Genomic DNA, 14,327 nt, shown 5'->3' with positions numbered 1-14,327 from the left:
TGGTGACAGTCTCTGAAAGTGGCTCTGAAAGTGGGGAATACCAGAGGCCACTAAGAACATGACCTGCTCCCAATGCCAGATAGCAACACCCAACAGGAGTTTCCTGCATGTACCTCAGAGCCTTATGTCAAATCTACCACCAAGAACCCCATTCCCACTCCCTCCCTCCTGCTTCTGCAGGGCTCTTCAGAGACCACCACGGAGAAAGGAGCGTTTCACAGATCGTTTATTTCAATACAGCACTGGCCATACGGTACGGCTGCCGCTCACCAATGGGTAACACACAGTTGCGGTCCCACTTCTGGTGCAGACTCGGCACACGAACGGGGGGACGACGACGACAGCGCACGCTGGTTATATGGAGGGAAAACACAGAGGTTCGGGGATGGTTGTGTCAGGGCCCTAAAAGGAATTTTTTTTTTTTTTTTAATACAGTTGCTCTCTCCCGTTAGACCCACCCACACGGGATCTCAGCTGCCGCATTCGAGTGTGGGGAGGTGGGACTGAAATTTTCGACTTGTGGTTCTGATCCATTTGAGGGGGCGTCCCTTCCTCACAGTGGAGAGTGGCTACATTTGCTCTGAGACAGTCATTGATTCAGGGACTAGGTGCAAGGAGGAGACTAGAGGCAGGGTGGGGTATGGAGCCGATTCGATCCAGTTCTCTCATTCCAAGGACTGCAGCATAAGCAGCTGTTTCAGGACTTTCGTTTGGCTTGTCTCACGGATCTCGCCGGCTAGGAACATCTCGTCCACCACGGTGTAAACCTGCCACAAAAAACAGACCACCCGTGAGCGACGTGCACTGAGAGCAGCCTCAGCACTGCCTCTCCCTCTGGGGAACTCTGCAGCATACCTGTAGCCTGGTATGCAGCACCTGGGTTCGTCCATCAAGTGGCACCGAAAAGCATTTCCAAGGACAACGTTGTTTCCTCTGACATTTTCTGCATCCCAAGTGCCACGGGAAGGTAAAAAGACTGGCACCTGTGTCCTCCCCCAGAACAGCAGAGTGACCCTGGCACAGAGGGACCCTCACGGTACTGAGGCCTGGCAAGTGGGTCCATAGCCATCAAATAGAGACCAGCATGCTTAACCTCTCCCTGCTACATTCCAGCCCTCTAAAATCCTCCAACTCGCAGCGGGGATTTATGTACCGGAATGCCACAGGGTTGCATGGGATCTGCCCTGTGAAGCTGGAAGGGTCATCAGGGACAAGGGCTGTCAATTTAACACGTTATATTTTGAATGTTTAATCCTTCCTCCTCCCCACCCAGGAGATGGGGAGGCCAAGCACGCTCAGCGCAGCAATGATTCATAGATTCCACAGCCAGAAGGGACCATTGGGATCATCTCGTCTGATCTCCTGTGTAGCACAGGCCAGAGAATGGCCCCAAAACAACTCCTAGAGCAGATCCTAGAAAAACATCCAGTCTTGATTTCAAAATTGTCAGCGATAGAGAATCCACCATGACCCCTGGTCAAATGTCCCAGTGGTTAATGACTCTCACTGTTAAAAACTGACTCCTAATTTTGAGTCTGAATTTGTCCGGCTTCAGCTTCCAGCTATTGGATCACGTTAGAGATTTCCTCTGCTAGGCTGAAGAGCCAGTTATTCAATATTTATTCCCTACGCATGTACTGTTAGACTGGGATCAAATCCCTGCCTAACAGTCGCTTTCTTAAGCTAAATAGATTTAGCTCCTGGAATCCATCACAATAAATAAATATTTCCTAATCCTTTAATCATTCTCGTGGCTCTTCTCAGACCCCCTCCAATTTATCGACATCCTTCTTGGACTGTGGGCACCAGAACCGGACACAGGATTCCAGCAGCGGTTGCACCAGGGCCAAATACAGAAGGAGAATAATTTCTCATAGAAACATGATTCTCTCCACTCCTACTTGAGATTCCTCTGTTGATGCATCCAAGGATCGCATTGGCCTTTTTGGCCACAGCATTGCAGTGGGAGCTCATGTTCAGCTGCTTATCCACCCCCATCCCCCAATTCTTTTTCAGAGTCACTGCTTCCCACGATAGGGTCCCCCAGCCTGTAGGTACGTCTGACACGAGACCATTATTATACAGCAGCTGCATGGAACTGCACAGTGACGGGCCCCGCGCTCCCCTCTCCGCTGGGCTGAGCTCACCTTGTAGAAGTTGAAGACCAGGTCAAGTTCACAGACGTTGTGGAAATATTCATTCAAAACCTGGGCCAAGAGAAAGGAGAGCTGGATTTCAGAGACTGGGAGAAGGAAGGAGCCACGTCACCTTTCAGTGAGAGATGCTAAAGCCACAAGGGACCATTGTGATTGTCCAGTCTGATCTCCTGATTAGCACAGCCCACAGAATCCCACACAGGATCCCTGCCTGAGCCAGCATGGGTCGTTTAGAAAGACACGGCCAGCCTGGATTTAAGACTCCAAGGGATGGAAAAAAATCTACCCTTGTCTCTGGATCAGCTGTTCCAATGTATCAACCTTACCTCTAGTTTCAGCTTCCAGCCGCTACAATGGGTCAGACCATTGCCTGGGCGGGATATGCCTCTGCCTCAGAAAAGGGTCACCAAAAGAGATCCCTTGCAGCCAGTGGAATCTGCAACCCTGACCCCCTTGAACACAGGCACAGCCCCCAGTCTACCTGAAGGATGAGGCACCATCTTTATGTCCCATCACAGCCGAGATCAGAGGGGCAGGAACTGCTGACTGTCCTGCCAGCACAGAGAGGGGCTGTTGAAAACAGCTCACGGTCCTTTTAGGGCTGCCGTCCCTCTGAGGAGCTGGCACAAAGGACCAGGCCACAAGACGGCTCAAACTAAGGGAAGGGAAAAGGCCGCGGGCAGTGCTCACCTCCACGAAGTTGTGGATGGCCTCCAGGTAGGCCAGGTTGTTGTCGTTCACATCCACGCAGATGCAGAAGTACAGCCCCGCGTAGCGGCGGTAGATGATCTTAAAATTCCGGAACTGGGAGAGAGAGGAAGAGGACCAGCTGACATCTGTGCTGCCCCTGGATCAGACAGCCCCCCACCCCCCAGATAGCCCCCTTCTGGAGCATAGAGCAGCCAGTCAGAGACAGCATGGCCCAAGGGGTCACCCATATCACTGGTGATAGCCGAGTCTATAGAATAAATCCCTAGCTCTAGTCTAGCACTTTTCACCCCGAGACCTCAAAGTGCTTTATGAAGGAGGGGCAGAATCATTAGCCCCATTTTACAGATGGGGAAACTGAGGCACAGAGCGAGGCAGTGACTTGCTCAAGGTCACCCAGCAGGCCAGGACACAGCCAGGAATAGAATCCAAGTCTGTCCCCCCCGCAACCCTCCGTACCAGTCTAGTCATCACATCACAGCAGCTCAATGTCGGCCTGCTGCCCCCAGGCTGATCGGAGCAACTCCAACGAGATGAGACATGAACGGCTTGTGGCTGGAGGAGAGATACCAGGAGAATTGTGAATCCCTACGCAACTGGCTGGGCTTGCCTCAAACAGACTAGCTGGCTCTCCGCTCAAGGGCGTCAGGGCTGAGCAGCTGGTGGCTGGTTCTTAGCTGCAGTGATCCACCGCCCCTAGACTGTGTAATGAGCATGCTATATTTGGAGCTGCCTCGAGAGCCACCCACAGGCTGCAGCCACAGCAGGACCCAGCAGCTGGAGGGCTCAGGCATGGAGATCTCCAAGATCAGGGTTGGTATAAATTGAAGGGTTGTACCAGAGAGGGCGAGATTACACCTGCCACAGCCTCAGAGGCCTGCAGTGTATGCTGGGGCGTCGGTTGGCTGCCCATTTGGCATGCCAGGGGTGCCTTACCTCCACGAAGTTGGTGTGCTTAGCGTCTCGCACCGTGACCACGGCATGCACCTCCTCGATGAGCTTCTGCTTCTCGTCGTCATCGAACTGCATGTACCACTTGGCCAGGCGCGTCTTGCCAGCCCGGTTCTGGATGAGGATGAAGCGAATCTGCAGAGAGAGCAGGCAGGGTTACGGGCATCCCACCCAGCTCTCCCCACCACTAGCACCACCCCCCCACCGGGATGCTGCTGCTCAAATACGGGGCGGCTCGCAGGCTCCCGGGAGGGTGGTGCCTCCCCTCCCCCTCATGTCAGCTGGCAGAGAGCCCAGCTGTTCAAAGCTGGAGCCACCAATGTAGGGACCTTTACTCTGAACTGCAGAAAATTCTGTAACTATCTAGACTTCCTCTGCCCTGTGCTCACTGGCTGTTTGCTCCATCCCCCTCCCTCCCTCAGCCCCACTCACCCTGTTCTCCCCTGCATCTTCCCCCTCCTCTTTCCATTTCTCTGATCCCCTCCCTAACTAATCCCACCCAAAAATAAAGTCACAGCACGGACATGTCTGTCACTGCCATCGCTTTGTTCACGCTCGACCCCTCGCCCCACCTCGGCTCTGTCTGGTCTATTCGATTGCCAGCTCTTTGGGGCAAGGGCAGTCCACTACCATTTGTACAGCACCTTGCACAACGAGGCCCCATCTTGGTTGGTCTTTAGGCATGTAATAAAGATGATTGCTAAGCAGCAACAGCTGCGGGGTAGAGTCTGGGGGCTACTTCTTTATGGAGGTGGAGCCGTTGCCTCTCTGTGGGTGCAGCATACCCTGGAAGGAGGGTCTGTCCAAGTACGCTAACATCCCAGTGTGGCCCGTGCCCTCTGCAGGCACAGCTGTGCCTTAGCAAGCAGTCGGCACAGTATGGGGTAGAAGCAGAGGTCACTTTACCAGTCCCATGTGAGGTTATTCTCCATCAGTGACATGGGAGCTGCTCTAAGTCCCAGCTGCTCTTCCCATGTCATTCTGTGTCCCCCATAGACCTCCTTCATGGCACTCTCCAAAAGGGCACCGGCTCCCCCAGGCAGACTGCCCTGGCAAGGGTCTAAGATCCCTGGAACTTGGTTCTCATTGTCTGGCCCATGTAGTTCATTGGCCTCCTGGAAGCTCTTCCTAGGGACAGCAACAGCAAGAATCAGGCAGAGTGGGGGACAGGACAGGGCAGATCTCCCCCTCACCAAGGTATCTCCCAGAGGAAAGAGATGCAGAACTGCCTTCGTACATGGCGTCTTCAGCAGGTGTCTCTCCCAACCTGCCCCACTTCGGGGGCCCTTTGTCAGCTGCTCCCTCTGACAAGATCCTGTCCCTTCCTTTCACCCGCTGGCATCCCGTGGCTGTGCACAAAAGACAACATGTCTTGCGCCTCCTCCCACCCCACCCGTTCTGCTGGGCTGTGTGGAAAACAGATAACAAGGGGGGTTGTTGACGCAGGGATGCCCCAGAGCAGGAGAAGCCACAGGCATAGTTTGCGACTCCTGTCCATTGCCCTGCTGGTCCAGCCTCCTTCCTCCACTTCCGCCCACCAGCCTGTGTCTCATGTCACAGCCATAAGTCGGGCCTGTGTGGATCCTCCTTCCCTTTCTGAGGGCTCCTTCCCATCACCAGGAACCCCACCATAACAGCGAGGCCCCACGTAACAGCCAGAGAGATCACTGCTTGCACAGCTCCTCTGGGGTGTCAGCACCGGGTACTGTATTCTGGAAAGCAAGCAACTCACAGAAATTCAGGGGTGGTGGTGGATGATCAGCTGAACACAGGCTCCTAAAGACGCTGTGGCCAAGAGCTAATGCAATCCTGGGATGCATCAACAGGGGACTCTCGAGTAGGAGCAGAGATGTGATTTTATCTCTGTAGTTGGCCCTGGGATGACCGCTACTGGAATCCTCTGTCCAGTTCTGGTGCCCACAATTCAAGAAGGATGTGGATAAATTGGAGAGGGGTCAGAGAAGAGCCATGAGAATGATAGATTCAAGGAGCTCAATTTATTTATTTTAACAAAGACAAGGTTAAGGGATGACTTAATCCCATTCTATCAGTATCTACATGGCGAACATTTAATAATGGGCTCTTCAGTCTAGCAGAGGAAGGTCTAACACAATCCAACGGCTGAAAGTGGAAGCTGGACAAATTCAGACTGGAAATAAGGGGTCAATTTTTAACAGGGAGAGTAATTAACCACGGAGACAAACTCACCAAGGGTCATGGTGGATTCTCCAGCACTGACCATGTTTAAATCAAGGATTGGATGTCTATCTAAAAGATCTGCTCTGAGGACTATTTTGGGGCAGTTTTCTGGCTTGGGTTATCCACGGGGTCAGTCTAGATCAGGGGCGGGCAAACTTTTTGGCCTGAGGGCCATATCGGGTTTCCAAAATTGTGTGGAGAGCTGGTTAGTGGAGGCTGTGCCTCCCCAAACAGCCAGGCGTGGCCTGGCCCCTGACCCCTATCCAACCCCCCTGTTTCTCGACCCCCCCGGGACCACTGCCCCATCCAACCATCCCTTCTCCCTGTCTCCTGAGCGCCCCCAGAACCCCTGACTGTCCCCCGCCACCCCACCCAACCCCTCCTCTCCTTCCTGACTGCCCTCCTGGGACCCCTGCCCCCATTCAACCCCCCTCTTTCCTGCCCTCTGACCACCCCGACCCATATCCACACCCCCACCCCCTCACCGCCCCCCGAACTCCCCTGCCCTGTATCCGACCCCCCGCCCCGCTCCCTGCCCCCTTACTGCACTGCCTGGAGCACCGGTGGCTGGCGGAGCTAAAACCATGCCACACAGCACAGTGCACCAGGTCAGGCCGGGCACTGCAGCCCCCCTGCCCAGAGCATTGTACCGGCGGCACAGTGAGCTGAGGCTCCGCGGGAGGGGGAACAGTGGGGGAGGGGCTGGGGGCGAGCCTCCCGGGCCAGGAGCTGGGCAGGAGGGTCCCGCGGGCCGGGCCGTACTTTGCCCACCTCTGGTCTAGATGATCACAACGGTTCCTGCTGGCCTTGGAATCTATGAATAAGCAGCAGCATGGGAGGGGTCACGGCAGATGGCTCCTCCCCAGAAGGAGCTGCCTCACCATACTGCAGGGCCTTGCTAAGCAGAGAAGGGCATGAGTCGTCCAAGCAGCCTGCAAGGTCTTGCATTCTGCTGAGCCAGGAGAAAGGGCTTGCTCAGAGGAAATTCAGACGAGCAGCTGGCATGGCTCCAGCACAGAGCCGGTTGGTCGCACAAACCCGGGGGGGGGGGGGGGGGGATCTTGCTCATTTCCAGTCCATTGACAGCAGGCAGACATGCAGGGGACAGGCAGCACTGCAGAGACACCCCTGCATTTTAAGCTTGTTTTTCCTTATATTTTGCTGGGCTTCAGCATCCAAACATCTCACACCACGTCACACGCTGCAGCTAATCCTCACGTCACTAGCTGGGAAGTAGCCAGTCCCCATTCCACAGATAGCAAGGGGAGGGGAAGCGAGGTGTCCAAGGTGTGTCAGTGAATCAGTGGCAGAGAGAATGGAGCCCAGGACTCCCATCTCGACCTGTGTCCCACATTCAGGCCTCACCAAGGAGAAGGACAGGCAGGAGGGTCAGAGAGTTGGCCAGTTCCAGCAGCACCCCACTCACCCAAGCTTCGTGTTTGAGGGTAGGGAAGATCTCACTCAGTGGAGAGTGCTGTATGGCTTTTCCAAACTCCAGCTCTCCCCCACAGCCAGACCATGTGGATTTATCTACTACTCTGCTTTACTTGCGGAGCCCTGCAACGTCACCAAACAGCCACTTGCTCCTTATCTCTGCACCGAGACGCTGACCCCAAGCAAGGGGCACTAGCCCTGGGTTTGGATCCCACGCCAAGCAACCTCCATCGCTCCCCAGGCTCTGAGTCCCCCTCCCTGGGGGATAGGCAGCCCTCTCACCCTCAGCCAAGACAACTGATGGCCTCAGTGCCCCCAGCGCAACCCAAGAGCAGCCATGCTAGTACATCCTCTGCATCCCGGCAATTACCGGCCACCAGGGTCCAAGCTGAGCAGATTGCTAGCAACATCAAGGGCAGAGAGACCGGGCAGCTACTCCAAGGGGACCTCCCTTTATAGCCACACATCACATCGGGTGTGAGAGCTTCATGTGGCCCCATCTGTGTCAAACACCAAGGGCAACAAGGGAGAAAACCATCTCTTTCAGGAGCCTTAGGGCTCAGACTGAACATTACTTGCAGAGTTCACTCCCAACAGGGTGAAGGGGCTGGCACGAGCCCACTCCGTTTTCCTCATCCACATACTAGGCTCAGAACATCCTTGATTACGCCCAACACCGCCCACCCGTCTGAGTGGTTGACAGAGGATCTCTAAACTGGCAACAGACAGTAACACTGTCCCCCCTCCGCCCCCACCTTCCCAGCAAGCATTGGAGTGGGCTTGTTCTGTAGCAAAGAGACTTGGTTTTGAGCTTGTGCAGCATGTGTTAGGACCTGTCTGGGTCAAAGCAAAGGGCCAGGCAGCCGAGAAAACAGATCAGAATGGGGAGATCTTTTGCGTCAGGAGATCAGGGCGTCTCAGATCCCACCGCAGATGGGAGGGCTGAACTGTTTCTAATCCTGAGAGAGTTTATGGCAGGGGAGAAATGCCAGACCGAGGGTCCTGGGGTCTGATTCACTCTAGTGACCCCCTCGAGGATGTACAGGATGGGCAGCAGCTGGGGAGGGGACTAATTGGCGCATTAGCCAGGAGGTTAATGGAAAGGGAACACGCAGACTCCGTGTCAGGGTTAGAGCTAGCCAGAACAAATTCACCAAAACGAGATCTCATCAAACCAAAACATTTCGCAGAGACCTATTGGCTTCCATTAAACTTTTGTCATGAAGGTTTTCGGGTCAGAAAGACTGGCTACAGCTGGGTGCTTCGGGCCCTGCCCTGGGACGTGGGTTCAACTCCCTACCAGGTCTGATTTGGAGCAACCTGGGATGAACACCTCTGCTCTGAAGCAGGCAGAGCAGGGAGTCAAACCCATAGCAAAAAGAAAAGGAGTACTTGTGGCACCTTAGAGACTAACCAATTTATTTGAGCATGAGCTTTTGTGAGCTAGAGCTCACTTCATCGGATGCATACCGTGGAAACTGCAGAAGACATTATATACACACAGAGACCATGAAACAATACCTCCTCCCACCCCACTGTCCTGCTGGTAATAGCTTATCTAAAGTGATCATCAAGTTGGGCCATTTCCAGCACAAATCCAGGTTTTCTCACCTTCCGCCCCCCCCCACACAAACTCACTCTCCTGCTGGTAATAGCCCATCCAAAGTGACCACTCTCTTCACAATGTGTATGATAATCAAGGTGGGCCATTTCCTGCACAAATCCAGGTTCTCTCACTCCCTCACCCCCCTCCAAAAACCACACACACAAACTCACTCTCCTGCTGGTAATAGCTTATCCAAAGTGACCACTCTCCTTACCCATAGCAGACGCCAGTGCCCTGTGCACCAAGCTGCAGAGCGACACGCATGCATTTGGCCAGCTCTCAGCAAGATTCATTTTCCAACCATAAGATCTGCTAGGCTATGAAATCGCCTCCCCGAGGGAAGTGTTGGAAGCCACTTGGCTTAGGGCAGTGATACTCAATTAGATCGACCCACAGGCCAATTTGAGAATTGTATAACAAGAGGCGGGCCGGGCCATTTGTGCAGAAGGCTGACAAAAAAAAAAAAAAAAAAAAACCAAAGCAAACAAAACTTCAGCTGCCAATAAAGACCTGGACTGCACCGTAAGTATTAGAGTTTCTATCTTTTAACAAAGTTTATAAATCAACATTATTACCTGTGTGTGTGGCAATCTCTAATGGGAGATTTCAGAGTAGCAGCCGTGTTAGTCTGTATTCGCAAAAAGCTTTCAGCTCACTTCCTCGGATGCATTCAGTGGAAAGCTTATGCTCAAATAAATTTGTTAGTCTCTAAGGTGCCACAAGTCCTCCTTTTCTTTTTTCTAATGGGAGAGGTGACATCGAGGATCTCCGGCAAGCTTTGTGAAGAGTGGTTTGTGGGAGGTCAGGGCAAGGTGCGTGCACTGGTGAAGATGTTCATGTCACACAACTGTGGTGCTGGTTTTTTATGAAGTTCACGCTAGAAAACCCAGATTCGCAGGGGTACGTTGATCTAAAGATCGTTAAAAGATAAATGGCTAGATTCTGGGTACTCTGAAACTGGTCAGCATATTGAATCCAGAAATCACAAAGTCCCACTTCTCTGAATTTTCCCTTCAAGACATCTGAGCTCCGGAGACTTACAATTTTTAATTGAAAGGCATCTTCATCAATTGAATCAAGAATGTTCTTTGCTTCAGAAGGGCAAGGTCCATCAGCAGAGACAATAAATGGATCACAAACAAAAGCAAATCCTTTGGAATTTTAAAATTCTCAAATCGCATTTTGAAATTTTCCATCAGATAGTTTAGGAATTCATGCATCGTTTTTATCTGCAGCAACAACATGCAATATGGGAAAGTGCAACATCTTTCCTGTTAAGTTTGTCTGAAAGATTTCAAGATTCCTCTGAAAGACACACACTTTTTCAAACAAATCCCTGAGACTGCTTGCATGGCCTGGGAGCTGCAAATGGAGGGAATTCAAGTGACCAGTAATATCGCACAGAAAAGCTACCTATGACATAGAGGGGACATCATTCAAAATTCCAGAACTTGCAAGCCTTGTTGGTCTTGTGGTTTGAAGGAAATTCTATTATTTCTTTTTGAAGTGCACAAAACCTCTCTAACACGCGGCCACTACTTAACCAGCGAACATCAACTGTGCTGCAATATTCGCCTGAAATATCTTGTGAAATAGCTTTAACCAGACGATATTGTAAGCTAGAAGTTGGCCATATGTAGTTCACTAAGCTCATCACAGTTCAAAATCCCCAGACAATTTACCGCAAAGGACAATCTGGTGAATAATGCACTGAAGTGTATTTAATGAAGGGTGTAGAACTGCCAAACGTGAAGCAAAGCCCTTCTCTTTCCCTGCCATGGAGGGACCTCCGTCTGTAACAAGCAAGTTTACTTTCCGCAAACCTGAACCTTCCCCCAGCCCCCCAAAGCCTTTTACTTTTTACAAAATGCTCTCTTCTGTAGTGTAGGTTTCTAATGGTATTAAGCACAAAATTCTTCCTGACAATTTCACCATCATAAAAATCTAACAGCAATAGATGGGCAGTGTCACTTAAATCGCCTAATTCGTCCACTGCAAGAAACATATATTTGGCGTTTTTTTAAACCAGAAAGCAGTGCTGACAAATAATCCTCATAAATTATCTCCAATCTTCACACTGTGGAGGAATCAGACAGGGCAACTTGCTTCACACGTTTCACTAGGTCATCTTTGTTTTTATGTCCAGCAAAAAGCTCCTGCAGCATTTCCAATGGCACTCCTTGGCAAGCCTGGCATCCAGGAAAAGCTTTTCTTTTTAGCTAGTACCAACAGTATCTGAAGTGAAGCAGTTATTGCTTTTCCCTGTACAGTTGCTGATGTTAGGAGAATGATATTTGAAGTGTGCTACAACCATGTCAAATTTTCAATTTTGTCACATCTTGCAACATTGCCACGAGGACCTTATTGAAGTTACTGTGCTTTGATTCAAAGTGGTGCCTCATGCTGACGACCTTACAGACGGGGCACATTAAACACAAAGGGTTTGCGTTTAAATGAGGCAGCATAATAAAAAGTGACAGGTTTCAGAGTAGCAGCCGTGTTAGTCTGTATTCGCAAAAAGAAAAGGAGGACTTGTGGCACCTTGGAGACTAACCAATTTATTTGAGCATAAGCTTTCGTGAGCTACAGCTCACTTCATCGGATGCATACTGTGGAAACTGTAGTATGCATCCGATGAAGTGAGCTGTAGCTCACGAAAGCTTATGCTCAAATAAATTGGTTAGTCTCTAAGATGCCACAAGTACTCCTTTTCTTTTTAAGATCCAGTAAGTTACTAATGAAGGAAGTCATAGGCAAATGATAGGCAGCACATCACTGTTTGTGAGTTTAATTAGACACATTTTTTAAGGTGAGCTGGTGGGCCACACAGGAAGCCTTGGTAGGACACATTTGGCCTGCAGGTGACCTACTGAGTATCACTGTCTTAGGGTGTTTCAAACTCTACTAGTCAAGGCCCCAGGAGTCAGACTGAAGGGGACACTCCTGCATTTGCAAGGAAATGGACTGGAGAATTGGTCTTTTCCATTGCTAACTTTTGCAATTCAATTACACACATGCGCACGCACACAGAATTCGGTCCTCAATCTCCAGGGCTGAAACTGGTGGGTTTTTTGCGACCATCCCATCAAGATGGTAATAGCTGTCATGGAGCTGAGTGAGCCAAAGCTTGGAACAACTGGCTTAGGCACAGAAGTGTCTGGATGTCATTATGAATCCCCTGTGCCACCTGAATTAAACCAGACTAGGTCAGATGGGGCCACTCAAGGGGTCCAGGAACCCCTTGGTTGATGACAATATCAGCCCAAATCTGTTATCATCTAAAATCTCCCCACTTGTCACAATGCCACACCACATGGCCCCTCGGAAATTCATAAAGACAACTGGGACTAGAACTCAGAACCTGCCCTTGCCCCGTAAAGCAGAAGACAATCTCCGTAATCAGTTGGTGCTAGACGAGGGGACCCCTGAACAAACAGCTTACTACATCCCACACCAGAGACGGCTGCATGTCAGCAGCGGCTGAGAAACCCCTGTACACAGCCCACACGGCAGTAAGAGTGCTGTCAGAATTACAGCCCCAGCCCCAATCTTCTTCTGTTACCTGCCTACCAAATATCTTATCCTGCAAGAGCCTCCCTCCTCAGGCACTGGGGCTGCTCCCTACTTCCCCAGGGGTGGGGGAGCTTATATCCCAATGGTGCACCCCCTTTCCCCACCCAGGATAGGGAGCCTCTCCCCCACATCCTTCCCCTACAGAGAAACCACCACTGGTGCCTCTCTACAACCCCGAGAGACAGAATCACAGAATCATAGGCCTGGAATGGACCTCAAGAGGTCATCTAGTCCTCTCCCTTGCACTCCTGGCGGGACAAAGTATTATCCATGGGGCTGGGGATCCTGACCCAAATCCCTCCCCATAAGACCCCCAATTTTCCCCCTTTTCCCAGGGATGAAACCCACATCCCACCCAATGGCACCCCACGCTGAAGAGGGAGCCAGGCCCATATCCCCCCCACAGAAGATCTTCCAATGGTGCCCCTCCCACCAGGGATAGGGAGCCAGACCCACATCCCTCCCCCTCGGGATGAGGGCCCATCCCCCCGGGAAAAGGAGCCAGACCCACATCCCTCCATAGAGCCCCACAGTGATGCCCCCCCTTACCATGATGGTCCCGTCCTAGCCAGGCCCCCCAGACCTTCTTCTTTCCCCTCCGCTTCCTCACACCTTCTCTTTTCACCGGATATCCGGCACCGTCCTGTCGCGCGGCCTGCTGGGAGCCGTAGTCCCGGCCGGCCCGGCGGAGTTGCCCCCCCTGCAGGCCGTGCGGCCGCAGCGGTGCATGCTGGGGGTTGTAGTTCCTCCCGCCAGGGCGGGGCGGCGTCGTTCCCCGCCGGCTCCGCCAGGGGGAGCCCGGGCTCCGCGGTGCTTGGGGTCGGCAGCGGTCTGTTGGAGCCGGGGAGTCGCCTGGCGGCCCAGCCGGGAGCTTCCACGCGGGGTCGGGAGAGCTGCCTACGTTAGCCCGCTGCTGGGAGAGGCCGAGTAGGCCCGAGCCTGGCCCAGAGCCCCGCAGCCCCGGGGAAAGCGAGCTGGTCCCCCCACCACCGGGGGGGACCTGTCCCGGTTCCCCCCCTGAAGCGGGGCAGTTCCCAGGCCACTTCCCCCACCTGAGGCAGCGGTGGGGGGCGGCTCATGGCCCGGTTTGCCCCCCAATCCTGGGCAATGGGGCTAGCGGGGAGGGCGACTCTGCCTGAGTCTGGCCCCCGTCCTAGGGGCGAGATCATGGAAGGCACCAGTGGGCTCAGTTCCTTGCACGCTCTGGTCCTGGAGCGGGGCCCTGTCTTCCAATAGTGGGCGTGAGGCCCCCCACCCCACAGTAGCCGGCGGCTGGGTCTGGGCTGTGATTGTGCGAGGTTACATGGGGGACACAAAACCGGGAACGGTAGCTAAACAGAGCTGTAGGACAGACTTGCTTCCTGAAGGGCTTTTTGGTGATCCTTAAATTTAGGAGACCCAGGTTCTAGTCCCTGCTCTGCTACAAGCTCCCTGCATGTCCTCCGGCAAGTCACCTAGTCTCTCCTGGCCTCAATTTCTCCCCTGCACAATGTGGATAAATTCACTAAAGACTGTGAGGCGCTCAGATATTATGAGGATGTGGGACTTAGCTTAGCTTAAACTTGTGTTTTGTGCCCAGACCCCACAGTGACTGGACCCCAGACAGATCAAAGTGACATGCAAACTCCTTAGAGCAAGGACTTTATCTTCTGGAGGCTTGTAGAACACCCTCTAGCTCTATGTTGTAATCACTTTTAGGC

The 14,327-nt window shown here is 52.6% G+C and overlaps 1 protein-coding gene across 6 annotated transcripts; it reads right to left on the bottom strand.

Annotated features, from left to right (window-relative positions):
• Positions 1-208: 208 nt before the first annotated feature.
• AP2S1 (adaptor related protein complex 2 subunit sigma 1) lies at positions 209-13,278 on the bottom strand. Of its 6 annotated transcripts, XM_077840404.1 has the most exons (7): positions 13,177-13,253; positions 4,722-4,943; positions 3,801-3,950; positions 3,324-3,419; positions 2,847-2,960; positions 2,148-2,207; positions 209-767 (listed from the first exon to the last, which is right to left on the bottom strand). In XM_077840404.1, the coding sequence occupies exons 2-7, from the start codon at positions 4,728-4,730 to the stop codon at positions 666-668; spliced, it is 531 nt and encodes a 176-aa protein (XP_077696530.1). In that variant the 5' UTR covers positions 4,731-4,943; positions 13,177-13,253; the 3' UTR covers positions 209-665. The 6 variants fall into 6 exon arrangements, with proteins under 6 accessions (XP_077696530.1, XP_077696531.1, XP_077696534.1 ...); XM_077840405.1 differs by lacking the exon at positions 4,722-4,943 and having other exon boundaries at positions 13,177-13,278; XM_077840408.1 differs by lacking the exon at positions 3,324-3,419 and having other exon boundaries at positions 13,177-13,240.
• Positions 13,279-14,327: the final 1,049 nt, after the last annotated feature.

The sequence above is a fragment of the Eretmochelys imbricata genome, chromosome 23 (assembly GCF_965152235.1).
Source record: "Eretmochelys imbricata isolate rEreImb1 chromosome 23, rEreImb1.hap1, whole genome shotgun sequence".
Taxonomy (NCBI): domain Eukaryota; kingdom Metazoa; phylum Chordata; order Testudines; family Cheloniidae; genus Eretmochelys; species Eretmochelys imbricata.
The sequence above is the reverse complement of the archived record's forward strand: the minus strand, read 5'-3'. Positions and strand labels throughout refer to the sequence as shown.

Bases quoted from the DNA above. Each gene is read 5' to 3' on its own strand.
- AP2S1 (XM_077840404.1), bottom strand. The intron at 2,961-3,323 runs GTACGGAGGGTT...TCTCTCTCCCAG, and splicing joins GTGATGTGATGACTAGACTG to TTCCGGAATTTTAAGATCAT. The intron at 768-2,147 runs GTGAGCTCAGCC...TTTTTGTGGCAG, and splicing joins TGGTCTTCAACTTCTACAAG to GTTTACACCGTGGTGGACGA.